The 27,307-nt window shown below is 41.0% G+C and overlaps 2 protein-coding genes and 1 long non-coding RNA gene across 4 annotated transcripts in view; 2 read left to right on the plus strand and 1 right to left on the minus strand.

The window, feature by feature from the left end:
• Nucleotides 1-27,307, minus strand: part of LOC103243476 (uncharacterized) — a 338,326-nt gene that overhangs the window by 169,688 nt on the left and 141,331 nt on the right. For both annotated transcript variants that reach the window (XR_012088911.1, XR_012088910.1), the window contains one exon: nucleotides 4,227-4,385. This is a non-coding gene — a long non-coding RNA (uncharacterized lncRNA). The remainder of the gene's footprint in view (nucleotides 1-4,226; nucleotides 4,386-27,307) is intronic.
• On the plus strand, nucleotides 342-8,176 carry KRT40 (keratin 40). The gene is made up of 7 exons (XM_008012765.3): nucleotides 342-994; nucleotides 1,694-1,776; nucleotides 2,363-2,519; nucleotides 3,678-3,839; nucleotides 3,919-4,044; nucleotides 5,506-5,726; nucleotides 6,233-8,176. The coding sequence occupies exons 1-7, from the start codon at nucleotides 548-550 to the stop codon at nucleotides 6,330-6,332; spliced, it is 1,296 nt and encodes a 431-aa protein (XP_008010956.3). The 5' UTR covers nucleotides 342-547; the 3' UTR covers nucleotides 6,333-8,176.
• KRT39 (keratin 39) lies at nucleotides 17,950-26,347 on the plus strand. Its single transcript, XM_008012764.3, has 7 exons — nucleotides 17,950-18,417; nucleotides 19,952-20,034; nucleotides 20,700-20,856; nucleotides 21,921-22,082; nucleotides 22,197-22,322; nucleotides 24,253-24,473; nucleotides 25,881-26,347. The coding sequence occupies exons 1-7, from the start codon at nucleotides 17,950-17,952 to the stop codon at nucleotides 26,137-26,139; spliced, it is 1,476 nt and encodes a 491-aa protein (XP_008010955.3). The 3' UTR covers nucleotides 26,140-26,347.

The raw sequence follows: 27,307 nt of genomic DNA on the forward strand, positions 1-27,307 counted from the left end.
CATACTCTGAGAACACAAAAAGCATTGAAAGATTGCTAATCACACTGACCATTTTTATGGTGGTGGCGCAAACAAATAAATGTCATTTTATGAGCTGCAATACTAATTTTAAAAGGAGACCCAAGCAATCAATGCACAGAATCAAAATCTGTGGACATATTATTTTCCTGATTTGTAATGAGTTGTATCTATAAATATTGATTGGCCAAATTTTCTCTTTCTTTTCTTATTCTGTCAAAAGGCCAATGTTTCCTATGACAATTTTCTGAAATAAGTGTTTTGTCTGGCACATGGAAATGGTGTGGGTCCTGCTTCGGTAACCTAAAGTTATCCCCCTTTTATGAGGCATAAAACTCTTCCTCAGTAAATAAACAACTCTAATGAGATGTTTGTATGAAAACTGGCACCATCAGTGATAAAGAAAACATCCGGTGCAGTCTGTAAACACCCGTTTTGGGGCATTATAAAACTCTCAGGAGGGAAGGAGAGTTTTGGAGTCAAGGCAACTGAAGTTTTGCAGCCAGCCTCTGTCTTTGCTTCTGGAAGGATGACTTCTGACTGCTCCTCCATGCACTGCTCTCCTGAATCCTGTACCACGGCCTCCGGTTGTGCACCTGCCTCAAGCTGTTCCATAGAAACAGCTTGTCTCCCCGGTGCCTGTGCTACATCCCAATGTCAGACTCCAAGCTTCCTATCCAGGTCTCGCGGGCTGACTGGTTGCCTCCTGCCATGCTACTTTACTGGGAATTGTAACAGTCCCTGCTTTGTGGGGAACTGTGCCTGGTGTGAGGATGGGGTGTTCACTAGCAATGAGAAGGAGACGATGCAGTTCCTGAATGACAGACTTGCCAACTATCTGGAGAAGGTGCGCAGCCTGGAGGAGACCAATGCAGAGCTGGAATCCAGGATCCAAGAACAATGTGAACAGGATATCCCAATGGTGTGCCCGGATTATCAGTGTTACTTCAACACCATTGAAGATCTCCAACAAAAGGTGTGTGTCCTGTTGCCCTAGTGCTCCACCTTCCAGATCTATGACTTGCTTTATCTTTCTACCAGAAGGGACTGTTTTACAGAAGGCAACCAAGGGAAAGGGGAATTCCAGGAGTTAATGGTACATAGGGGAGACCACTGGACTGAAAGTCAGAAAACCTCAGCACCAGCCCCAGAACTACCCCTGATAACTGAGTGACTATAATAAAGTAACTTGCCCTTAGGCTTTTCCTTCATCATCTATAGAATGCAGAAAAACTGTATTACATCCAAAATCGCTTTTGTATTTGACACTGAACATTTATATTATCCGAACACAAATCGTCAAATGCCATCTTTTTAACCACCTAGTAATCATTTTCTTGTCTCCTTGATGAATTTCTATTATTATGGGAGAGGATATAGTCATAATACGAACTACTGATGGAGAAAATGTTCATGGTGTTCAACTGCCTAGGGATGTTGCAAAGTGTCTTATGTTATTAAAAAACTAAACCTTTTTATTTCTCTATTTTGCTTCTAAATTGGCACTGCTTTTTTCTTCATGAAGCGACAAGGTCAATAAGAAAAGCAGGCTGAGGATGATTTTATACTTTCTTATAAAGACTTTCAAAAGATAACTAATGGCGTAGCTGTTGGATAGGAGTTTATTTAGGTTTCTCTCAAAGAACCGTTTGTCACATAATGGCTTGCTTCCCAGATCTTATGCACGAAAGCAGAGAATTCTAGACTTGCTGTACAGCTTGACAACTGCAAACTGGCCACTGATGACTTTAAGTCAAAGTAAGTTTAATTTAATTTAATTTACTTGTTTTGAGGAGTTTCACTCTTGTCGCCCAGGCTAGAGTGCAATGGCGCTATCTCGGCTCACTGCAACCTCTGCTTCCTGGGTTCAAGCGATTCTCCTGCCTCAGCCTCCTGAGTAGCCGGGATTACAGGCAGGCGTACGCCGCCACCCACACCCAGCTAATTTTTGTATTTTCAGTAGAGATGCGGTTTCACCATGTGGACCAGGCTGGTTTTGAACTCCTGACCTCAGGGGATCCGCCTGCCTCGGCCTCCCAAAGTGCTGGGATTACAGGCATGAGCCACCACGCCCCGCCTTAATTTTAATTTGAAAATAATTTATGGCTCTCTCTCTCTCTCTCTCTCTTAATCTCTCTCTCTCTCACACACACACACACAAATATTCTCTATATAATATTTTAAAGTCAAGAATGTTTTAAAAGCTTGAATTTATCATTACTTAGGAATTAAGATAAATTATGCACGCGGCTTCCTGAAGTCCATGTGTCGATCCTCCACGTATCCCCACACTTTGCACAGCGTTCAGCAAAGTAAGCATTGGATTTCTCTTTTGCCGTGAAAGGTACGAGAGTGAACTGTCCTTTCGCCAGCTATTAGAGGCAGACATCAGTGGCCTGCATGGGATCCTGGATGAGCTGACCCTGTGCAAATCTGATCTGGAGGCCCATGTGGAGTCTCTGAAGGAAGATCTCCTTTGCCTTAAGAAAAACCATGAAGAGGTAAGGAAAGTGGCAATGCCACTGAAGGACTCCGAGAGTAACGTACTTAACACTGACAGATGATCTGTTGATGTTTGTAAATCAAATTTGGGCGGATGTTGCTTAAGCTGGAATAAAACTACTCCAGGCAGGGCCAAGCGCGGTGGCTCATGCTTGTAATCCGAGCACTTTGGGAGGCCGAGGCAGGTGGATCACAAGGTCAGGAGTTCGAGACCAGCCTGGCCAATATGATGAAACCCCATCTCTACTAAAAATACAAAAATTAGCTGGGCATGGTGGCGGGTGCCTGTAGTCCCAGCTACTCGGGAGGCTGAGGCAGGAGAATAGCTTGAACCCAGGAGGCGGAGGTTGCAGTGAGCCGAGATCTCACCACTGCATTCCAACCTGGGCAACAGAGCGAGACTCCATCTCAAAAAACAAACAAACAAAAAAGCGAAAAACTACTCGAGGCATTATTACTACTCAACCTGATCATTCCAGCGTGTCTCTGAATTAACATGTGAAATAGCCCCTAGACAGTGCCAGACAAAGGAACCAAACTCTTCTCCTGCCCTTGCCTTTGTGGAGGAGGTGAGTAACTTTACAAATGGCTTCCTTTGGAGGCTTTATACCACCCCTAGCTCCAATCCACAGGGTATGAAAATCAGTCTGAGAAACAGACTGTGAAGTCCGTTTCAAAAAAGGGATAAGGACTCATGCACTATCTGGACCAGTGTTTTTAAATATTCCGCATTTATAAACTTTTTAAAGTCATAAAATATAAAGTGATTGATACATCGATAAAGCTAGAAAATGAAAAGCTGAATGATGTAACAAAGTACATTTGCTCTTTGAATATTTGTTGATGACAATCATAGCTAACATTTATTGACACCTTACTATGTGTCATAATTAACTTTTCTAAGTTAATTATGTGTAGATTAACTCTTCTAGATCTCACAATAACTTTCTGGAAAAATGTCCAATTATTATGTCCATTTTACAGACGAAGAAATTGAGGCCCTTCTAAGTGGTGAAAAGAGATTCAGCCCAGACAACCTGAATCAAAATCTCACACTTTTACCTACTACTCCACAAAACAGAAGTAGAATGCCATTGGATATCAAATGGATTTTTCCCCATCATTCTGTGACATTCTTTATGCCATCCCACTTTCAGGAAGTCAACTTGCTTCGTGGACAGCTTGGCGACCGCCTCAATGTGGAGCTGGACACTGCCCCCACCCTTGACCTCAACAGGGTCCTGGATGAGATGCGCTGTCAGTATGAAACGGTGCTTGCCAACAACCGCAGAGAAGCTGAAGAGTGGTTCGCTGTTCAGGTCAGCACCCAGATTGAGAAAACGGCAAGGTTACAGACTTCTGCCTTTTGTGAATTCTCTAATGGTGCCTGTGTTTCAGACAGAAGAGCTGAATCAGCAGCAACTGTCCAGTGCGGAGCAGCTGCAGGGCTGCCAGACGGAGATCTTGGAACTGAAACGTACAGCCAATGCTCTGGAAATTGAGCTCCAAGCACAGCAAAGCCTGGTGCGTGAGGCAAAGGCAGTGTCCGTTATGTCACTGATAAGTCAGGCTCTGAGATGTTAAGCCCTCTTCCATATCCAGGGATCAAATTTCCTTGCCTTTCCTAAGTACTGCCGTTTACCCAGTATTAATAGAAGCAGAAGTGACAGGTCCACAGCTTGTGTTGTCCCTCTAAGATGCCTTACCTTCACTCCTGGGCTTGAGTCTGATGCTGCAGCAGCCTCCAGAGACAGGGAGGGAGAAGCAGAGCGAGAGAGAAACCTCCAGGCCATGGTCACTTAAGCATTCCAGCAGGTTTTAATTCTCATTTGATTCAGGCCAGTTTTCCAGGCTCACTGTTATATCTAAAACAAAGAATCATTTTCAAACATTTCATCCTACAGTTTCCCTACAGGATCTACACTTCAACCTGATCCTTCACTGTACCCCACCCCACTCAAGCAACAAGAACACCATGCGTCCAAGATGACATGAACCAGTTCTGGTCAAGCACCACTGTGTGCATGTCATTAGGTCCTGCGGAGAATACCTAGGAGAACAATAGCTGAGCATTCATCCAGTGAGAGGCACGATGCTCATTTAAGCCTCACAGTAACTTCACGGGATAGATACCTTTACCCCATGACACAGATAAGGAAAACTGAGACTCAGATTAAGTAACCTGCAAAGGATGCAATTCTGAGAGGCAAACTTGGAAGCTGAGTTCAGCCAGTTGAATCCCAGAACCTCTTCTCTCTCTCTTTTTAAATTTATTTTTATTGATATATAATATTTGTAAGTATTTATGGAGTAGATGTGATCCTTTGTAACATGCATAGAATGTGTAACGATCAAGTCAGGATATTTACAGCATCCATCACCTCAAGTATTTATCATTTCTATGTGTTGGGAGCATTTCAAGCCCTCTCTTCTAGCTATTTTGAAATGCACAGTGTACTGTTGTTAACTGTAGTCACCCTTCTCTGCTGTCCAACATGAAAACGTACTCCTTCTGTCTAGCTATATGTTTGCACCCATTAACCAACCTCTCTTCATCCCCTTACCACACATGCCCTTCCCAGCCTCTGGTATCCAGAGCCTCTTCTCCTAACAGCACTATACTACCCCTCCCTGCCAAGAGCCCAAACTCAATCTTTCCTCTCATATGCTGTTGATAGTCCTTAAGCTTCACAAATATGTCATGTATTGCTGTAGTCATAGTGGTAGTAGTGATAGCTGACATGTAGAACAATGGCAGTACAGCTGGCACTGTTCTAAATGCTTTACACATATTAACTCTTAATCATCACAACCCTCTAATGAGACAAATACTTTGCATATAGAGAATAAAACTGAGACTCACAAAAGCTAAATAATTTGCCAGTGGTCACATAACTAGAGAAGGGTAAGCAAGGATTTGAACATAGGCACTCTGGCCCGAGAGACTGCACTTCATGGTCCTTTGGACAATGTTTCCTCCTGCAGACAGAATCTCTGGAATGCACCGTGGCAGAAACCGAGGCCCAGTACAGCTCCCAGCTGGCCCAGATTCAGTGCCTGATCGATAACGTGGAGAACCAGCTGGCCGAGATCCGCTGCGACCTGGAGCGACAGAACCAGGAGTACCAGGTGCTCCTGGACATGAAGGCCCGGCTGGAGGGTGAGATCAACACGTATCGGGGCCTGCTGGACAGTGAGGACAGCAGGCAAGCTCCACAGTTACTCATGATATCCCCCAGAGTCACAAAGAGGCTGATGTAAAAGAATCCTGTTTCCCCAAGGTCTGGACAAGTTCAAACCTCCCCAATGTGTTCAGGGATCTTCTTAAAAGAGGGCTGAACAGTGGCTGAGGTTAAGCACATGACACTAGAGATATTTTTAAAATATTATAAAGGCAGATTAATTATTAGTGTAACATTTCATATTGGCATCTCCCTTTGTTCCTGTTTTCCACTAAAGGAAAATCAGGAATAGGCCTGAGATAACATTTGCAAAATCAAGAAAAAATACAAAATACTATTCAACTGCCACTGCTACAGTGAGCATGAAGTGGCAATTCTGGGTGCGGAGAAGAAACAGGCTTCAGTCAATGCTATTGTGCAGAGTTTTTTTCAGAACATAATTTGTGGGCAAACTTTGACACGGTTTGTCTGAGTTTCCATTTTATCAAGATTCCCTTACTAAGCTTGGTTTAAAATCAATTTTTCCCCAGGCTTTCCTGTAACCCATGTTCGACCACATGCACCTCGAGCAACACTTGTGAGCCATGCTCAGCCTATGTCATCTGCACGGTTGAAAACTGCTGTTTGTGAATGTTAAGGACAGCAGGTAGAGGAATCAAAGCCAGCAGCATCCTAGAAAGGAGATGGGGCTTCAACCAGGGACGTCCAAACAGGAATCACAAATCCAGGGGGCGCTCATATCCTGGAATTGCCCTCCAGGCATCCTCAGTCTTTCTGCTTTACTATTTCCTCTCCTTCCGGCTTATTTGTGGTACGCTGGGAGCCCATAAAGCGTTCTTGCTCATCTCCAAATAAAACAGGTTTTACTCCTTTTGCATGGTAAATATAGCTCTATGACTGATTACTGTTGATAGAATATTCATTTTATGGCAAGAGAATCATCTAAACCCATAACCATAGTTTCAACATACATAAACCCAGGTTGAAAATATTTTTTAACTCCTCAAATACAAACACATTAATGAACCCATGCAAAATGTCATATATCTTAGAAAACAGTTATGTGTATCTTTCTGAGAAAAAAATTAGGAATAGAATAATAAAATGTATTTTTTGATTATAAAAGTACTAGATTCTCTTTTCTGTAATTTGGCTCATTAAAAGGGAAAAGGTCACTTATGATTTCATCTTGCAAACAGCCATAGTCAATATTTTGGGGTACTTTCTTCTGGTTTTCTTTCTTATGATAGATTTTTCCACACAGCTATAATCATACTAACATATGCACACACTTGTGTAATCTTTCTTTCATTTATTTCATCTAAGCATTTTTAATTCTAATAAAAACATAAGATTGTATTGTAGCCATCGTTTTTTTTTTTTGTTGATTTTGTTTTTTAATTTGAGACAAAGTCTCCCTGTGTCGCCCAGGCTGGAGTGCAGTCGCGCTATCTTGGCTCACTGCAACCTCCACCTCCCGGGTTCAAGCGATTCTCCTGCCTCAGCCTCCCGAGTAGCTGGGACTACAGGTGCATGCCACCACGCCAGGCTAATTTTTTGTATTTTTTTTTTTTTTTTAGTAGAGACAGGGTTTCACCATGTTAGCCAGAATGGTCTCGATCTCCTGACCTTGTGATCCGCCCACCTCAGCCTCCCAAAGTGCTGGGATTACAGGCATGAGCCACCACACCCAGCCTGTAGCCATCATTTTACTGGTTGCATAATGTACCATAAGGTGCATTGATCTGTTATTGGACATTTAGGTAATAAGAATAATTATTCTCATACATTTAAGAGACAAGGTAGAGAACTTCCAGAATGATTATATTTCCATATTCCTCCTCCTAAAAACCCTGGAAATTATATATTGAATAAACATAAGAAGACTCTGAAAGGTAGAAGAAGGAGCCAAACCACCTAAAGATATTGAGACCCCAGGAGTGACACTGTGGTGGGCTCCCTGGATTAACTCTTTATCTCATAAATCCCAGAGTGGGAGCTGGACAAACCAACAACCAGAAACACCAATAGGTGCAGACAAAACAAACAAACCAGAAGAGCTTGCTCTGCTTAAAGAACCAAAAAAGAGGCAGCCTAGAAAGGCAGAAAACCTTTAGACAGCAACCACTCGACTCAGCCAAACACCACCGAAAATATCATTTTGCCCACCCATATCCACACCAGGAAAGGCCAGGGAGGGAGTCCAGCCTTCTATCTTTCGCAGGCTGTAACAAGGCACTCAAACTTCCCCACTGGGGTGGAGTCAGGGAAGGGTAAGCGAGAGATCCAGGACTTTCATTCCTGCTAAGAGACATGGAAGCATCCCCGCCCCACCACCTTGGTGTCAGTGGAGACCACACGGGAAGCCTGGACTTAACTCTACAGGCTGCAGCGAGGCTCTTCTTTTCTCCTCTGGGGTTTAGTGTCACAGGAGGCCTACTGGACAGTCAGGACTCTCTCCCTCCTCCAGCAGTACCAAGGCCACCCCCCATGCAGTGTCAGCTGCATGGGAGCAATAACAAAATATTCTTGCCCCTCCTGGCCCGGGTGGTATCAGCAGAGGCCAGGTAAGGAGTCTAAAATCCTCCCTCCCAGCCGTGATGAGGGGGGCTTTCCCCTTGGGTGTCAATAGGGGCAAAGTGGAGAGAACCTCTATTTCCAATCCCACCTGGTAGGAATGAAGCAGCGTCCCCCTTCCCCTACCAAAACAGTGTCAGAGGAGACCTGCCAGAACAGAAGATTAAATAACATCCTGAATCTCATAACATAATGCCCCAATGTCCAGGTTTCAATCAACAATTACTCTTCATACCAAGGATCATAAAATCTCAACTTACATGAAAAAAGATGATCAACAAATTCCAACATCAAGAGGAAAAAGATGTTAGAATTAACGGACAAAGGTTTTTAACTTTTTATTTTTTATTTTTCTGGGTACATCGATGTATATATTTATGGGGTACATGAGATGATTTGATACAGGCATGCAATGCGTAATAATCACATCATGAAGAATGGGGTGTCCATCCCCTCAAGCATGCATCTTTGGTGTTACAAACATCCAGTTATACTCTTTTACTTATTGACAAGCATTTTTAAACAGTCATCACAAAAATGCTTCAATAAGCAATGCTTCAATAAACTCTTATAACAAATGCAAAAACAGAAAAGTCTCAGTGAAGAAGATGGAAAGACTTCAGTGGAAATTTCAGAACTGAAACATACCATAGAACCAAAATAGAAACCTCAGTGCAGATGGGCTTAACAGCAGAATAGACAGGCCAGACAGGAAAACATCAGGGAATTTGAGGATACAATAATAGACATCATCTGACCCGAAAAACAGGAAAAAAAATAGTGTTAAAAAGATAGAGTCGGCCGGGTGCAGTGGCTTACACCTGTAATCCCAGCACTTTGGGAGGCCGAGACGGGCGGATCACGAGGTCAGGAGATCGAGACCATCCTGGCTAACACGGTGAAACCCCATCTCTACTAAAAAATACAAAAAACTAGCCAGGTGAGGTGGCGGGCGCCTGTAGTCCCAGCTACTTGGGAGGCTGAGGCAGGAGAATGGCGTGAACCCGGGAGGCGGAGCTTGCAGTGAGCTGAGATCCGGCCACTGCACTCCAGCTGGGGAGACAGAGCGAGACTCCGTCTCAAAAAAAAAAAAAAAAAAAAAAGATAGAGTCTCAGGGAACTTTATGGCTATATCAAACGATCTAACATTCATGTCAGCGGAGTTCTGTAAGGGAGGAGAAAAAGTGAGGCCAAAAACATTTGAAGGAATAAACACTGAAAATTTTACAAATATGGCAAAAGACAAAAACCTACAGATTCCAGAAACCAAGCAAACCCCAAAAATTATAAACCCAAAGAAATCTACACCAGGAAATATCATATTCAAACTTTTGAATACTAAAGACAAAACAAATTATGAAAGCAGTGAGAGACAAATGACACCTTACCAATAGAAGAAAACAATTTAATTGATGGCAGGTCTGTCACCATAAACCATGGAAGCCAATATGAAGTAGGACGACAGTTTTCAAATGCTAAAAGAAAAAAAAAAAAAAAAAAAAAAAAAACTATCGGCCAGGCGCAGTGACTGACACCTGTAATCCCAGCACTTTGGGAGGCCAAGGAAGATGGATCAAAAGGTCAAGAGATCGAGACCATCCTGGCCAACATGGTGAAACCCTGTCTCTACCAAAAATACAAAAAATAGCTGGGCATGATGGCGGGCACCTGTAATCCCAGCTACTCGGGAGGCTGAGGCAGGAGAATCGCTTGAACCCAGGAGGTAGAGGTTGCAGTGAGCAGAGATCATGCCTCTGCACTCCAGCCTGGGTGACAGAGCAAGACAAAAAAAAGGAAGGCAGGAAGGAAGGCAGGCAGGCAGGCAGGAAGGAAGGAAGGAAGGAAGGGAGGAAGGAAGGAAGGGAAGGAGGGAGGGAAAGAAGGAAAGGAAAGAAAAAAGAAAGAAGGAAAAAGAAGGAAAGAAGGAAGGAAGGAAGGAAGGAAGGAAGGAAGGAAGGAAGGAAGGAAGGAAGGGAGGGAGGGAGGGAGGGAGGGAGGAAGGGAGGAAGGGAGGGAGGGAGGAAGAAACTGTCAACCCAAATTTATATACCCTTGGAAAATATCGTTCAGAAGATCAAAGAGAAATCAAGACCTTCTCAGATGAAAGAAACTTAAAAGATGTCACCAGCAAACCAACCTAAAATGACTAAAGAAAGTTATCTAAACACAAACGAAACTATAAAATAAGGAAATGTGGAAGATCAGACAGGAAAAAATATAATAAAAATTAATATATGATTAATTTAAATAAATTTCTTTCTCTTCCTGAGTTTTCTAAATTATGTTTCATGGTTGAGGCAAGAAGTATAACACTGTCTGATGTGGTTCTCAATATATGTGTAGAAAATATTTAAGACAATTATATTAAAATGGAGGCGAGTAATGGAATATAAACAAAGGCAAGTTTTCCACACTTCACTTAAACTGATAAAACATTAACACTAGTAGACTATGGTAAGTTATGCATACAGCATGAAACACCTAGAGGAACTATTTTAAAAGCTATGCCAATAGGTGTACTCAAAAACATAACAGATAAATCAAAATGGAACTCTAAAGCATATTCAAGTAACCCACAGAAAGGCAGGAAAAAGAATACAGAGAAAGAAACAAAAAACAGAAGGAACAAACGGAATACAGTAAATAAAATAACGGCTAAATATCGAAAATTACAGCAAATGGGAAGAGTCTAAAGACATCAAAAAAAAGACAGATCTTGGCAAAGTGAATAAAAAAGCATGACCCAACTATATGATACATTCTGCAAAAAGCTCACTTCACATATAACGATACAGGTAGGTCGAAAGTAAAAGGATGGAAGAGATGCACAATTGTTCATAGCAGTTTTGTTTATAATAGCCAAAAAATAGAGATCACAGAAATGTCCTAAAGATCTCAAGGCCAGCATGCCGAGTGAAAATGGGCAATTCAAAGGGCCATATATTTGATAATTCTATGTATATAACGTTCTTGAAATGACACAATTATAGAAATGGAGAACAAATTAGGCATAGGACAAAGGAAAGCTCTGTGGTGATTGAATAGTTCCATAGTTTGATTGCACCACCCATGTGAAGAAAATATATATATGGCTGGGTGCGGTGGCTCACACCTCTAACCCCAGCACTTTGGGAGGTTGAGGCAGGCGGATCATGAGGTCAGGAGTTCGAGACCAGCCTGGCCCACATGGTGAAACCCCCGTCTCTACTAAAAATACAAAAATTAGCCAGGCATAGTGGTGTACTCAGCTACTCAGCAGGCCGAGGCAGGAGAATCGCTTGAGCCCAGGAGGCAGAGCTTGCAGTGAGCCAAGATCGCACCACTGCACTCCAGCCTGGGCAACAGAGCGAGAATTCGTCTCAAAAAAAAAAAAAAAAAAAAAAAGAAGAAGTACACATGATTCAGGAATCTAAATATTTACAATATTGAATTTAATATTTTAAATATTTAATCTATGTAAATTTAATATTTACAATTCATGGATTCCTCACTGGCTCTACAGAGGCAGATGAGGCCTTCTTATCCTTCAGCTACCAGTCTCAGGCTGGTCCCAGTGCCCATTCTTCCTATATTGTGCACAATCCCTTTCTCAGAAAGACAGAGCACAAAGCTGTCAAGAGAACTTTCTATCACTTCCAGATTCGATCTTCCAGGACAGTGTGGACTTCAATTTTGACAGCTGAGATTCTCCAAAATGACACTCACAAAAAGAAAAGAAAAGAACAGAAAAGAAGAGAAAAGAAAAGAGAGAAGCATTTCTAAAACAGCTGCCTTCTCAGTTCCTGGGGCAGGGAAGAGACAGCCCAAAGATCTTGAACCAGAAAACAAAGCCTTGGTAAAACTCTGCCTAATTGCAAAGGGGCAAGAGAGGGTAAGCCCCCCATGTGCCCAAAAGGAGAGGAGAACCAGATATGCGTGAGCCCCAGAGTCTCTTCCAGAACAGCCTTGAAACACACAGATGAGGAAAGGTAGAGGGAACTTCAACAACAAATGTGCAGTAGAGGGACAGAGCAGGAAGAGCTTGGGGGATGGCAAAGGATGCAGTTTGGCTAGAATGTATAGAGTGGGTCGGGGGTCCTGGCATATGAGGTAAAGTCAGCTGGGTCAAGATTGTTGAGGGTCTTGGTTGCCAGGCAAACAAGAATTTGAGCCTTGCTCTGTCCATAGGAAGGTTGAACATTTCTGCACCGGCAATGGAGCTGTATGAAGGTAGATAAAGAAGATCTCCGAGGTGGAGTATGCAGTAAAGTAATTGACAGGCTAGCCAGATTGACAAAAGTTAACAAATGACTTGGTGGTAGAAAAATAAAGATTGACAAATACCCACTATTCTGTCAAAAGGTTTGGTAATGAAAAGAAGGCAGAAGCCACCTTCATGGAAGGAGTGCCTCATGGCTATGGGTCAGACATATTGTAGGATCTGTTAACAGACGTGCTTATAGGGAAAGAAAAAATCATCCAGTAGTAAAGAAGACATGAAAGAGGCAAGAAAAGGGGGAGCATAATGGATGAAATGTGGTCCTGAAGAAATCAAAAGGGAATCAGCCATGGAAGGAAGGAACAACTCTGCATGTGAGACACAAGAGGAACAGAATAAAAATTATTAGAAAGGTGTGGAAGCAGAAAAAAGGTCTAAGAAACTAACGAAGCAGAAACAGTTTTTCGGACAATTTTTGTAATGATTCTAAAAGGGATACATTCAATTTGTGGAATGCATATAAAAACATAAGAAAATAAGATTCATCAATAACTACAAAATGCAAAGAATTTCACTGCTAACTTCTTGATGTATTTACTTTCAGTCTTTTTAATACATTTTCAGACTAATGGACTATTTCAAACATTGCTATTTTATGGAGTCGAATTTATCGAATTTTTTGTGGGTTCTTAATTTCAAGTCACTGTTACAAAGGACTTCCTCATCTGAATTTGTAAAAGTATTCTCCTGCATTTTCTTTTAGTACATTTATGATTTTCACTTTTCACATTTGAATCTTTGATCCATTTGTAATTTAAGTATATAGATAAAGCAGTGAACATTCATGCAGCTACACAGTTGTATCAAATATTAACTTTTCATGTTAATTCCACGTTATTGAGATACAATTTTCAGACAATAAAATGCATCAATTGAAAGTGTGCAGGTCAGGCTGGGCACAGTGGCTCACGCTTGTAATCCCAGCACTTTGGGAGGTCAAGGTGGGAGGATCAGTTGAGGTCAGGAGTTTATGCCAGGCTGGGCAACACAATGAGGCCCCATCTCTAAAAAAATTTTTTTAAATTAGCCAGGCATGGTGGCATGTGCCTGTAGTCCCAGCTACTTGGGAAACTGAGGTGGGAAAACCACTTGAGCCCAGTAATTCAAGGCTGCAGTGAGCTATGATCATGCTACTAAACTCCAGCCTGGGCAACAAAGTGAGACCCTGTGTCTAAAAATAAAAATAAAAGTAGGCAGCTTCATCGAGTTTGAAAGCACATGAACTTGTGTAATCAACACCCAGATCAAGATACAGAATAGCATTTCAACATGTAGAACATCAACCTTAGAAATTCTTTCTTGCTGCTTTCCAGCCGACACATCTCTCCCACAGAGACAACCACTATTCTCATCTCTAACTATGTCAAAGATGAGTTTTTCTTATTCTTGAAGTTAATGTAAATGTAGTCATACTGTTTGTACTGTTTTGTGCCTGACTTCTTCAGCTCAATATGTTTTTGAGATTTTTTTATGGTGTCGTGAGTACCAGCAGTTTATTCTTTATTGTTGTTGCATACTACTCCATTACATAAACATGTCACAGTTTGTTGATCCATTCTCCTGTTTATGAGCAGTTGAGTTATTTTTATTTTAGTGCTATTAAGAATATAACTGATATAAGCATTCTTGTGCAAATATTGTTGTGAGTATAAAACATATACATTAATCTCTCTTGGACATATACCTAACCATGAAATTGCTGGGTCCTGGGGGGAGGTCCTTTGTTAGATAGATAGATAGATAGATAGACAGACAGACATAGATATAGTACATTACTGTATAAATATGTGTTTATTTATTTTTATACTCATATTTATTTACAGAGTCATGTACCACACAATGACATTTCAGTCAACAATGATGGAACACACACGTACAAAAATTGTCCCAGAAAACTATAACGTCATATTTTTATTGTACCTTTTCTATGCTTAAATGTGTTTCCAGATAACTAATACTTACCATTGTATTACAGTTGCCTACTGTATTCAGCACAGTAACATGCTGTGCAGGTTTGTAGCCTACAAGCAATAGACTATACCATATAGCTTAAGTGTGTTATAGGCTATACCATCCAAGTTCATCAAGTCCACTGTGATGTTTACACAACAACAAAATCAATAAAGGTGAATTTCAGAGAATATATTCCCACTGTTACAAAAGATATGATGTTGTGTATGTATGTGTTCTAATGTATGTGGGGTGGGGGGTTGGGGGGCGTATGAAGAGAGAGAGAGAGAATATTTTCACCCAGGCTGTGGCTTACCTTTTCACTTTCTTAGCTATTTATTTGATCAGCAAAAGTTTTCATTTTGATTAAGTCTAATCTATTTATTATAGTGTCCTCCATGAGCTAAGAAGTTTTCGCATGGCACAAGGTTATGAATATAATCTTCTGAGTTTTCTTCTAAAAACTTTAGACTTGAAATCTTCACATTTAAGTGTTTAATCCAACCTGAATTAATGTTTATACATAGTGTGAGGTAGGGATCAAGACGTATTCATTTTTGCTATACAAGTATCCAATCGATTCAGCAACAAGTATTGAACAGTATTGAAAAACAGTATTGAAAAAGCTTTCCTTTTCTCATTGACTTGCTTTCGGATCTTTGTCAGAAATCAATTGATCACATATATGTGAGTCTATTTCTAAACTCTATATTCTTTCTCATTCATCTACTGTTCAACCCTTAAGCCAATATCACACTGTTTTAATTATAGTAGCATTATAGTAACTTGCATGAATTTACATTTCATTGCCACAAGCAATGAGAGTGCTATAGGCAGTGAATGTATCTGTTATCAAACTTTGATTTTTTTTCAGTTTGATAGGTGGAAAACTAAAATATCTCAGTATGATTTAAATTTACATTTTTCTTTTCATGAGTGACATTGAGCATTTTTTCTTATTTTAAGTGCCTTTTGTATTTTCCTTTTGGTCACTGTCTGGAGTGTAATTGTAATATTGTTTCCCAGTTTGTCGTCTTGTCTTCTGGTTTTACAGGTTGTATTTTTCATCCAAGCACAAGTTCAAACACTGTTATTTTATGGAGTCAAATCTAACAGTTTTTTATGGCTTCTTAATATTGAGTCATCATTGGAAAAGTCTTCTGACTCCAAATTTATAAAATAATTATCCTTTAGGGCATATTTATTATTTATTTTTCATATCTGAATCTTTGATCTACTTGTAATTTGTCTCACTGTAAAGAATGAAGTATGGTTTCAACATTCCCTGCCCCCACACCAAAGGGAATACAGAATTGTCCCCAAAGTACATATAATGGTTTACCTTTTCCCCATGGCTTTTATTTTATATTTTATTTTACTTTGTTAAAAATGAAATCTCACTGTGTTGCCTACACTGAACTTGAACTACTGGGTTGAAGTAATTCTTCTGCCTCAGCCTCCTACAGAATGGGAGAAAATTTTTGCAATCTATCCATCTGAGAAAGCACTAATATACAGAATCTACAAGGAACTTAAACAAATTTACAAGAAAAAACAACCCCATCAAAAAATGGGCTAAGGATATAAAAAGACACTTCTCAAAAGAAGACATTTATGTGGCCAACAAACATATGAAAAAAGCTCATCATCACCGGTCATTAGAGAAACACAAATCAAACCACAATGAGATATCATCTCACACCAGTTAGAATGGCGATCATTAAAAAGTCAGGAAACAACAGATGCTAGAGAGGATGTAGAGAAATAGGAACACTTTTACACAGTTGGTGGGAGTGTAAATTAGTTCAGCCATTGTGGAACACAGTGTGGTGATTCCTCAAGGCTATAGAACCATAAATACCCAGCAATCCTATTACTTGGTACATACCCAAAGGATTATAAAAATCATTCTACTAAAAGGACACATGCACATGTATGTTTATTGCAGCACTACTTGCAATAGCAAAGACTTGGACCCAACCCAAATGCCCATCAATGATAGACTGGATAAAGAAAATGTGGCACATACATACTGTGGAATACTATGTAGCCATAAAAAAGGATTAGTTCATGTCCTTTGCAGAGACATGGATGAAGCTGGAAACCACCATTCTCAGCAAACTCACACAGGAACAGAAAACCAAACACTGCATATTCTCACTCATAAGTGGGAGTTGAACAATGAGCACTCATGGACACAGGGAAGGGAACATCACACCAGGGCCTGTGAGGGAGTGAGGGGCTAGGGGAGGGATAGCATTAGGAGAAATACCTAATGTAGATGACAGGTTGATGGGTGCAGCAAACCAACATGGCACATGTATACCTATGTTGCAAACCTGCACGTTCTGCACACGTATCCAAGAACTTAAAGTACAAAAAATCTCATAATTCAAGAAAAAAAAAATAGATGAAAAGGGGCCACTAGCTGAGGATGTGGACAGCCTCTAGAAGCTGGAAAAAGCAAGAAAATGATGTTCCCCTAGAGCCTCCATAAAGGGCTAGGAACAAGTAACTTTCTTAAGAAAATGCTGAGTAAGTATTCCTCAGAAAGAAAACACACCCCTTTCAATGGATCCTATTTAAATATCCAGTATAAACCAACACTGTGATAAATTTTTATCTAATGTAATGCCACAAGCAAACATTAGCACTAAAAATGTTACAAAATGTGGACTTCAGAAAACCAAAAGATAGCCAGTTTCTTTTCCAAGAAATTTCTTATTAGCAATCAAACCCTACCTTTTCCCCATGGCTTTTATTTTATTTCATATTTTATTTATATTTTATTTTATATTATTACATTTTATGGAAAGCTAAAACATAAATCTAGCAATTATCTTTAAAACAAGTCTTTTAAAATACTGACATTTTAATTCATACTCACATTGTCCTGACACTGAAAATGGGGAAATCATTTGGGTGGAACAAACTAAAATATTGACTTCTGATTTCTAAGTTTACCAATAATTATTAGACATTAATAGTTTCCCTTTCCTAGAGAAGAAAGGAAAAGAAGGACGAACTCATTCCTGGTTAAGCTCAGTGCCAAGTGGAGAGGTCAAGAAGAACGTAATGAACTTAATATACTCACACCTGCTTAATAATGGATGCTGTTAGGACAGTTCCTTTTGAAGACATAATTTGAAGCTCTGGGTCCAATAGACAAGTAGTATTTATGATGGGTAATAACTTAGTAACAGCTTAAATGCACATTTTTATGAGACAAATAACTCTTCTTAAGCAAGTAAAAAGCAGACTAATAAGATGTTCCTACAGGATTTGATATAAACCTGAGAAAGGAAAACATTTCACCTGTGTGACACCACATAGAAGAGAGGCTATATAAGCACTTCAAAGAGGAAAACACCAAGAGTCTTGGAATTCAGACTCCGTGGAGGTGGCTTGAGCTTTTCATCCTGGTGACCAGTCTTGGAAACCAACTAAAGCTGGACACATACTATGGATACCAAGGGCTGTACAACAACCAATTCTCCTTCAACCCCATGTCAAAACTGCTCTAGGATTACAAATGTTAGTACCATCTCTTCGAACAACCGCTGCCATCCTGGTGGCCTTAAAGTCAAGAACTGTCAACCAGCTGGCCACACTCTCAGAACTACCCGGGACCAGGGCTGCCAACCCACTCCTTGCTTTTGTCGCAAACCCATCTACCTAATAAACAACTTCATCGTGCGTTCCTCTCTGGATGACTGTAGCTGGTATGGTGAAGGCATCAACAGTAATGAGAAGGAGACCATGCAAATCTTGAATGAGCGTCTTGCTAACTACCTGGAAAAGGTGCGAATGCTAGAACGAGAGAATGCTGAATTGGAATCTAAAATCCAGGAAGAGAACAACAAAGAGCTCCCTGTTCTATGTCCTGATTACCTGTCTTATTACACTACCATTGAGGAGCTCCAGCAGAAGGTAAGATTCCTAGGACCCTGTTTAATCGTGTTGTGAATTGATGGTTTCCAAGCAACAGTTATTTGCTAAGCTTTAATATTTTTTGTTCAGTTGGTGCTGAAACATTTTTTGAAGAATAGAAAAATCTCTTGAGCGAAATTGTCATCTTGAGGCAGCATTCAGAGTCTGCTAGTATTTCTGGCCAGGTGCAGTGATGCACACCTGTAATCCTAACACTTTGGGAGGTTGAGGTAGACAGATCACTCGAGCCCAAGAGTTCTAGACCAGCCTGGGCAACATGATGAAACTCCATTTCTACAAACACACACACACACACACAAATTAGATGGGCATGGTGGCACATGCCTGTGGTCCCAGCTACTTGGGAGGCTGAGGTGGGAGGATCACTTGAGCCCAGGAGGTCGAGGCTGCCATGAGCTGAGATCCTGCCACTGCACTCCAACCCAGGCAAAAGTGAGGTTCTGTCTTTAAAAAACAAAAACAAAAAGAAGAGTCTCATGGTGTTTCCTTTCTCCAGAAATACACTCTACCATTATAACTAGATAATTCAGGACCAAAAGATGTTAACAGCAAGTTGTTGCCATTTTTTAAATAAAAATAGGGAAACAGAGATCAGAGAAAATAAATTTTGTTTTAATGAGTTTCTGAACAGTTTAGTTTTTATCCATTTTGCAACCATCACCACCTTTTTCTCCTTTTATGTTTATGTTATCATCTCCACATTGATTGGTTTGTTTCTACACCAAACCTAAGTTTGTTATGCACAGACATATTCTGCTACTACACGTCTGGATTTATTCAGTTTTATTCATTCAACAGATGTTTACTGAGCAGTAACAATATTGAGCCAAACATTATTCTAGATTCTGGGAAAATATTGGTGACCTTTGAAAAGTCCCTGCCCTCATGGAGTTGACATTCTAGTGGATCATGGTATTCATATAAATTTAGAATGGATTTTTTTATTTTTATTTATTTATTTATTCATTCATTTATTTATTGAGATGGAGTCTCACTCTGTCACCAGGCTGGAGTGCAATGGTGCAATCTCTGCTCACTGCAACCTCCAGCTCCCAGGTTCAAGTGACTCTCCCTCCTCAGCCTCTCAAGTAGCTGGGTCTACAGGCACGCACCACCACACCCAGATAATTTTTGTATTTTTTAGTAGAGATAGAGTTTCACCATGTTGACCAGGATGGTCTCGATCTCTTGACCTCATGATCCGCCCGCCTCAGCCTCCCAAGTGCTGATATTATAGGGGTGAGCCACTGTGCTCGGCCTGGATTTTATATTTTAACAACAACAACAAAAATACTTAAAAGTTTCTAGGTAAGTACTTTTTGCTGATCTTTTAGGAAAATAACAGGAAATTTGACTTTCTGAAGTTTTCCAAGCTTCATGAGCATAGCTATGAAGATTACTTTTAGTCTATTTAGCCTTTCCCTGTTACTTGACACACACAGAAGCTCCTTGGTTCTTAAAGAAGGAAATCTTGGTGTTTGCTTCATTTGTGTGTACAATCTCTTAATTCTAGATCTTGTGTACCAAGGCTGAGAATTCCAGACTGGTCTCGCAAATTGACAACACCAAACTGACTGCAGATGACTTGAGAGCCAAGTAAGCCCACCCAACACCATCATCGATGACAGAGCTCACCCTGAGTCTGACCGAGATGCCCTCAACAAAATTGTCCCCATGTCTACTAACCCTCTTGCCCCAGACCATGTTGGCACAAGCCCAGAAAAGACTTTCAAATTCAATGAATGACTAAGATTAATAACTGCTCACATGTATACAGTACCTATAGTTTCAAACTTGTGAACCCATCTGATTACCTACACAACAGTTCAGTAAAATAGGTAGGGCTAATATATTGTTACCCTCTTTAAGGTGAGAAATCTGTGGTGGCTTAGTGAGGCTAAGTTACTCACCCAAAGGTAAGCATAACTAGCACAAGTCAGAGCCAAAACTTGGACCCACGTTTTCTGAGCCCTAATCCAGTGCTTTCTTCACTTACATTGCATTGCCACTAGGGGCAGAGGAAGGACAATACATTCCCATATCTCAAAGGACAGCAATGTAGATCCCCCTAGCGAACTAATTTGGGAATAATAATTAAGTTATGATCTATATCAAATGGTTTCACCTCTAAAGAGAATAAAACTTTTAATAGAAATACACTAAGTGAGGTGCCCAGAGAAAAATGCAGATGGGAGTTCTGCTTGGCTTGGTTTGCATCATCTCCTTTCAGATGTCTCTGTTTTCCCATCTGGTTTTCTAAGGTATGAGGCTGAGGTGTCTCTCCGCCAGCTGGTAGAGGCAGATGCCAATGGCCTCAAGCAGATCCTGAATGTGCTGACCCTGGGCAAGGCCGACCTGGAGGCACAAGTCCAGTCTCTGAAAGAGGAGCTCATTTGCCTCAAGAACAACCACAAAGAGGTGAGAGAAAGACCAGGAGAGTAATCACAAGCTAAGCCCCTAAAAGTAGCATCAGTTCCTTTGAGTTGCACCTGATAAAGGGTGTCCCCGCTTGTATTAGTTCGTTCTCACACTGCTATAAAGAAATACCTGAGAGTAGGTAATTTATAAAGGAAAGAGGTGTAATTGAGTCACAGTTCCACATAGCTGGGGAGGCCTCAGGAAACTTACAATCATGGCTTAAGGGGAAGCAGGCACATCTCACTTGGCAGCAGGAGAGAGAGAGACCAAAGTGGGAAGAGCCCTTTGTAAAACCATCAGGTCTTGTGAGAACTCATTCACTATCCTGAGAACAGCATGGGGGACACCACCCCCATGATCCAATCACCTCCCACTAGGTCCTTCCCTTGACAGGTAGGAATTATGGGAATTACAATTCGAGATGAGATTTGGGTGGGGACACAGAGCCAAACCATATCACTGCTACATACTACTCTGGTTTAGCCCTGAAAATACCTACTGCTACTAGCACTGGTTCAATGTAGTATTTCAAATCTGCTGGCTCCAACACAATATCTGGAGCCATAAGGGGAAGAAAGGCCTGCATCATCCCCTCCAGCTTTTCCACAAGAAGGATCCCAATTTTTCTGTCCTTACAGTCTTCCTGTGTTTGTAGGCATCCCTACACAGACTTCTGCCACCTCCCATTGGTACAAGTCAATATTGCTGCAAGTCAATATTGGCACAATCCCATATTTGTACCATAGAGACTATAATCTCTCATGATCAATTCCACCTTTATCCTGTTTCACCCATTATCCAGCCCTGGAAATGATCTAAATTTTTTGGAACTCTGGTCTTGCTACTCATTTTTTTTTAATTTTGCACATATTTAAACACACAGTCCTACTTGAAATAGTCTTAAATCATTTTATAGCATCAATAACACCTGTAAATCATGTATTCCTGTGTTGTGGGCTATATTTTAGATGTAATTAAGCTAAATCGTAGCAATTAGAGTGAAACAAGAACACAAGGGGGTAATCTGTTCACCAAGTGACTTCACATTCTTCTTCTTTTCACAGGAAATCAATTCTTTACAGTGTCAGCTTGGGGAGAGACTTCACATTGAAGTGACTGCTGCCCCTTCTGTTGACCTAAACCAGGTTCTACAAGAAATGAGATGTCAATATGAGTCCATCATGGAGACAAATCGCAAAGATGCGGAACAATGGTTCAACACACAGGTGGGGAAAATAGAAAAGTCAAAAAGAATAAGCTGATGCTGCATTTCTAGGGCCCTTTAATCAAAGTCATGTTTTCCTCCCATAATATTCTCAGTCTCTGGCTGTGTGTTTCAGATAGAGGAGCTGAATCAACAAGTGGTGACCAGCTCTCAACAGCAGCAATGCTGCCAAAAGGAGATCATAGAACTGAGACGCACTGTGAACACTCTGGAGGTTGAACTGCAGGCCCAGCATCGAATGGTACCAAGCAAGCTGACCAAGCTGTGCTCAGCACAGATGGCAACAGTCCCTGACACCTGTGTGTTGCAGTATTTCCCAAACTGTGTCTCTCAGAACAACAGTTCCTCTTTGGTTAAAGGGTCTATGGCTGAAAAAGGACTTCGTGGCCAAATAAGTCTGGGAAATGCTGGACTAAACCAAGGTTAAACAGGGTGCCTTCCTGTGAGCCATTAATAAGTTAATATACACCATGAATCTCCAAGAAGGGGATATACGGTATTCAGCATTCCAAACCTTATTTGACTGTGGATCCCCCCCACCCCGCACTTTTTTTAGAGCATCTCATGGTATTAATGATTCATGAAGTACACTTTGGGAAACACTGGGAGAGCATTTTATTATATGCAAAGCATTTTTACAAGCTATCACGTGAAATTTATAAAGTAATCCTAAAAGGGGGGTGGCATAATTATTAACGCATATTACAGACGAGGCTCCAAGAGCTAAGGTGATTTTCCCAAGCAAATCCAAGGTAAGTTTCAGCCCACCTATTTTATAAATAGAGACACTGAGATCCTGAGACATTGAGAAACTTGTCCAAAGTCACAAAAGAAATGAGTCTGAGCCAGAGTTTAGATTCCAAAGCCAGTACCATTCTGTCTCATGATAATGCCTCTCTGAAGTAGAGAATTGCTTACATGCTCTGATGTGAAGCATTTTAGGAAGACCTTGCCCCACACTGGTTTTGTCACTGGTTAGTCATGTGACCTTGGACAACATATTGAACCACTTGAACCTCAGGTTTCTCATCTATAAAAATTGGGATAATCATGCAAATAATAGGCTATTAAAACCTAAAATCCCATCATTATCCATAGACTTACAGAATGATAGAACAGGAATGAAATTTACTCATCAGTTTCAACTTTCATATTTTACATATAAAGGAATTGTTCTGGTGGATAAATTGTATATGGTTAAACATTTCTTGCTTCCTTTTCGATGATACAAACACTCACTGAATGAAGTGCCATGGTAATGGGTTTTGGTGTTTTGTTTTGTTTTGTTTTGTTTTGTTTTGTTTTTGAAATGGAGTCTCACTCTGTTGCCCAGACTGGAGAGCAGTGGCGTGATCTCAGGTCATTGCAACCTCTACTTCATGGGTTCAAGCAATTCTCTGCCTCAGCCTCCCGAGTAGCTGGGATTACAGGTGCCCACGACCACACCTAGCTAATTTTTTTTTGTATTTTTAGTAGAGATGGGGTTTCACTATCTTGACCAGGCTGGTCTTGAACTCTGGACCTTGTGATCCACCCACCTCGGCCTCCCAAAGTGCTGGGATTACAGGCGTGAGCCACCATGCCCAGCCAGTAATGCATTTTTAATGCCTGGGTGTGCAATAAGTTATTTCTTTTTCTCTCCTAAGTAGGAAAGTGTGGTGCAAGATTATCAGGTGGTCAAGAAAGTGAAATAAATACTTAAAAAGAGGCAAAAAAAGAGAAAGAGAGAAAGAGGGAGGAGATAAAGGAAAGCAGATTTTAGCATAGTTTATCATTTGGGTTTTGGATTTATTTGCTTAGGAAATAATAAATAAAGTGCTTGGAGATCTATCAGTAGTGTCACAAAGAAACCATTTTTTTTGCCAGGCACGGTGGCTCACGCCTGCAAACCCAGCACTTCGGGAGGCCTAAGTGCTGGGATTAGCCAGGCATGGTGGTGGGCACCTGTGGTCACAGGTACTTGGGAGGCTCAGGCAGGAGAATGGCATGAACCCGGGAGGCAGAGCTTGCAGTGAGCTGAGATCGTGCCACTGCACTCCAACCTGGGCAACAGAGCGAGACTCCATCTCAAAAAAAAAAAAGAAACCATTTTTTTTAAATGATACAGGTCACAGGTGACCTGGGCTTAAAGGAGTCATCATTATAAACCCTACTATCCTTCTCCATGCTAGAGAGATTCCCAAGAGTGCGTCCTGACGGAGACGGAGGCTCGCTACACAACCCTGCTGACGCAGATCCAGAGTCTGATTGATAACCTGGAGGCTCAGCTGGCAGAGATCCGGTGTGCCCTGGAAAGACAGAACCAAGAGTACGAGATCCTGCTGGACGTCAAGTCCCGGCTGGAGTGTGAGATTACCACATACCGCAGCCTTCTGGAGAGCTGGGATGGCAAGTACGTAAAATAACAACAACTTCTATGACAGAGAAGTGCAAATGAACCATATATGTACTGCCACTGGCAATAGGGGACAAGTGCTTTGTTTGACCTTCTTGCCAGTGATGGGGAGCTTGGACAGAAGCATCCACACACCTTCTCAAGCTGTGCCATGAGGAAGACTTGCAATTGTAACCTCATCCAAATTTGAGGCGTTGGCTGTTCTGAGGAGCCCGTGTGCCAGGTTAACTTCTTATAGGTTGCTTACCTTCTTCGAGTTTTAAAAATTACTAGAGAAAAAATGATTTCCCCATAGATGAATATTCCCAATCTGATCATTCCAGATGTTTCCCCACTGAGATGAACGTTTGATTTTCATGAGCTTGTACAAAACAACCCAGCCTCCTTTGAAGGAACATTCTGCTCAGGCTGAAACCCCTAACCCTATCTAGCCACCAGTCCTTGAGGCCAACAGAAGCACATACACATGTATGTTTTAGTATCTTTTTTAAAAAATAAAAGTTATAATCTTTGTAAACAATAAAAAGCTAACCAACCCATAAGTAAACGTACCTGGAGGATGAGTTCTTTGAAGTAACTCAGTCCAAACTAACACCTGAGAGACTTAGGTACAATTGCAAAGGAGACCTACTTCCCCAAAATAATCAGTGAACTCTTCACAGCATTCTTTTAATTGGCATGACCACATTATATGAGCACAATGGTCATCAATGCCGTCACCTTTAGGAGCCGTGATCATATACCAAAATACCTTGAATCATCAAAGAAAGATTATGTTTATCAAAAGAGTGTTTACTATGAACTGCTTTTTACTCCAATTCTCTAAAAGCTATGTATAGACAGCTAGAAGGCACTTTGAAGCTTCCTGATGACACAGTGAGGACTCTTTCATAGCTGGAGTTAGGCCACCACTATTAGTATGACTAACTCCGCAATGAGAAAAATATCTGGTTAACTTCCATTCCTCAGATAATAATCCCCTCAACTTGTTCCTTATCACTGTTGATCCTGTAGGTTTAGTTTCCATTATATCCATTCTACAGATGAACAACTAAAGCTTGAGAGAGTTAAATGACTTAGCTGAGGTCACCAGCTGGTAAAGGACAGAGCCGTTCTCTGCCCCAGTCTTTGACTGCTAGTGCGGTATTCTTTCTACAATGCGATGGTATTGACTAACGGAAACTTACATAATCAAATACTTCTAAACCCAGATGCTGATTTCCAATGGATTTGATCTGAGTCTTTTTCTTCCACCAACTACAGTACAAAATGAATGAATAAGCATTTGGAAGTATGTACTTGTCTTGAGCAACAAGTGTTAAAAAAAAATTAGCCACGACCATTTTTCTCCATGACCATCATCGCCTTCCCTCAATCACAGCTAAAATTCTGTTTTTTCTTTAGGCGTCCCTGTTACCCGTGTGCCACCAAATGTGAGCCTTCCCCTTGGACATCTTATAAGTCCGGAGCCATGGAATGCACGGCCCCAGTTTGCACATCCTCAGCCCCCTGTGGCTTAAAGGAGCACTGCAGTGCCTGTGGACCCCTGTCCCGGATACTGGTTAAAATTTGCACCATCACCAAGGAGATTAAGGATGGGAAGGTCATTTCTTCTTACGAGCATGTGCAGCCTTGTTTCATCATCAGACCTGCCAAAGTCTAACATCCCAATGATGAAAATGACCCACATTTATGAAAGAGAGGCCAATACATGCTCCTGCCAGAGAGGTTTAAGAAAACTCCCCAGTCCCTTAAGGTACTTAGTTTCTTACTACTACAGCGGGTCCCTATTGCTAGGTAGAATATCTTTTATTCTGCTCCTTCCCTAGCTCACCACTGCTAACATGATAATAAATTACATTTCTCTGGAAGGACATTTTGCATTTATCTGAGGGCTGGGAACTGATTTGTAAGCACCCAGGAAGACGGCCTACATTGCTTGACTTTACAGGTGATTGATGGGCAGGCCTCTCTCTTGTTTACTCAGGCCTTGTTTACTGACATTCCTCCTTAGAGCCAGTCAGACAAGTTTAGAGTTGTTTTTGGCCACCGGCACCTGAAGGTGAAAAGTTACAACCTTCCCTTCTAAATTTCTTTGGATACAGAAAGAAACATACATGGGAACAGTATAAATAGGGGGAAAGATCTTTAATATTTAATTCCCTTGTGTAGATAGTCACGAGTATGGATCCTATTAAACCCTGCTGTCTTAATTATGATTTATCTACACTAACATACTTGACCTTTCCAAAGATATTTTTTAAATGTCCATGGTCTCCGAAACTTTGTGACCTATTAGGCTCTCCAAATATTTTATTTGAGAGTCAGATAAGTTGTGGGGAGTGAATCTAGAACACTTTGAAGAAATAGCATGGGTCTTTTCATTAAACATTTGCTATTTCTCTTTCTATTCTTTAGGGAATGGGAGTTTGTTCTGATTGTTTGACAAGGAACATTTAGCTGGAACTCTCAAGAAATAACCCTTCTTCCCCTCCCTGTGAAGAGTGACAAAGAAAAACATAGCTTAGATTCCTGCTTCAATCTGTCCGTCAGAGTAAATGGACATAATATCCACACATTTTGCAGAAAAGCAATAGTGAATAGTTGCTGCTTGTAAGCGCAAGGCAGTCCCAATGTGAGAAGGCATCAGTTACATACCAGCCATCATCACAGCTTCTGGCAGGATAGTCACAGAATATGTAAGTCATTCCCGACAATAATCATGGACATTGCCAGAGGTTTTAAGAAATAATTCAGAATCAAACACAGATGGAAAGTCAAAAGGCCCGAAGTTCTACACCTGCATTTCCCAGCTGTGACCTTGGGGAAAA

Source organism: Chlorocebus sabaeus, chromosome 16, assembly GCF_047675955.1.
Source record: "Chlorocebus sabaeus isolate Y175 chromosome 16, mChlSab1.0.hap1, whole genome shotgun sequence".
NCBI lineage: Eukaryota > Metazoa > Chordata > Mammalia > Primates > Cercopithecidae > Chlorocebus > Chlorocebus sabaeus.

Bases quoted from the DNA above. Each gene is read 5' to 3' on its own strand.
- KRT40 (XM_008012765.3), top strand. From the start codon at position 548: ATGACTTCTGACTGCTCCTCCATGCACTGCTCTCCTGAATCCTGTACC. The intron at 995-1,693 runs GTGTGTGTCCTG...CTTGCTTCCCAG, and splicing joins TTGAAGATCTCCAACAAAAG to ATCTTATGCACGAAAGCAGA. The intron at 3,840-3,918 runs GTCAGCACCCAG...CCTGTGTTTCAG, and splicing joins AAGAGTGGTTCGCTGTTCAG to ACAGAAGAGCTGAATCAGCA.
- KRT39 (XM_008012764.3), top strand. From the start codon at position 17,950: ATGGATACCAAGGGCTGTACAACAACCAATTCTCCTTCAACCCCATGT. The intron at 18,418-19,951 runs GTAAGATTCCTA...TCTTAATTCTAG, and splicing joins TTGAGGAGCTCCAGCAGAAG to ATCTTGTGTACCAAGGCTGA. The intron at 20,857-21,920 runs GTGAGAGAAAGA...TTCTTTTCACAG, and splicing joins TCAAGAACAACCACAAAGAG to GAAATCAATTCTTTACAGTG.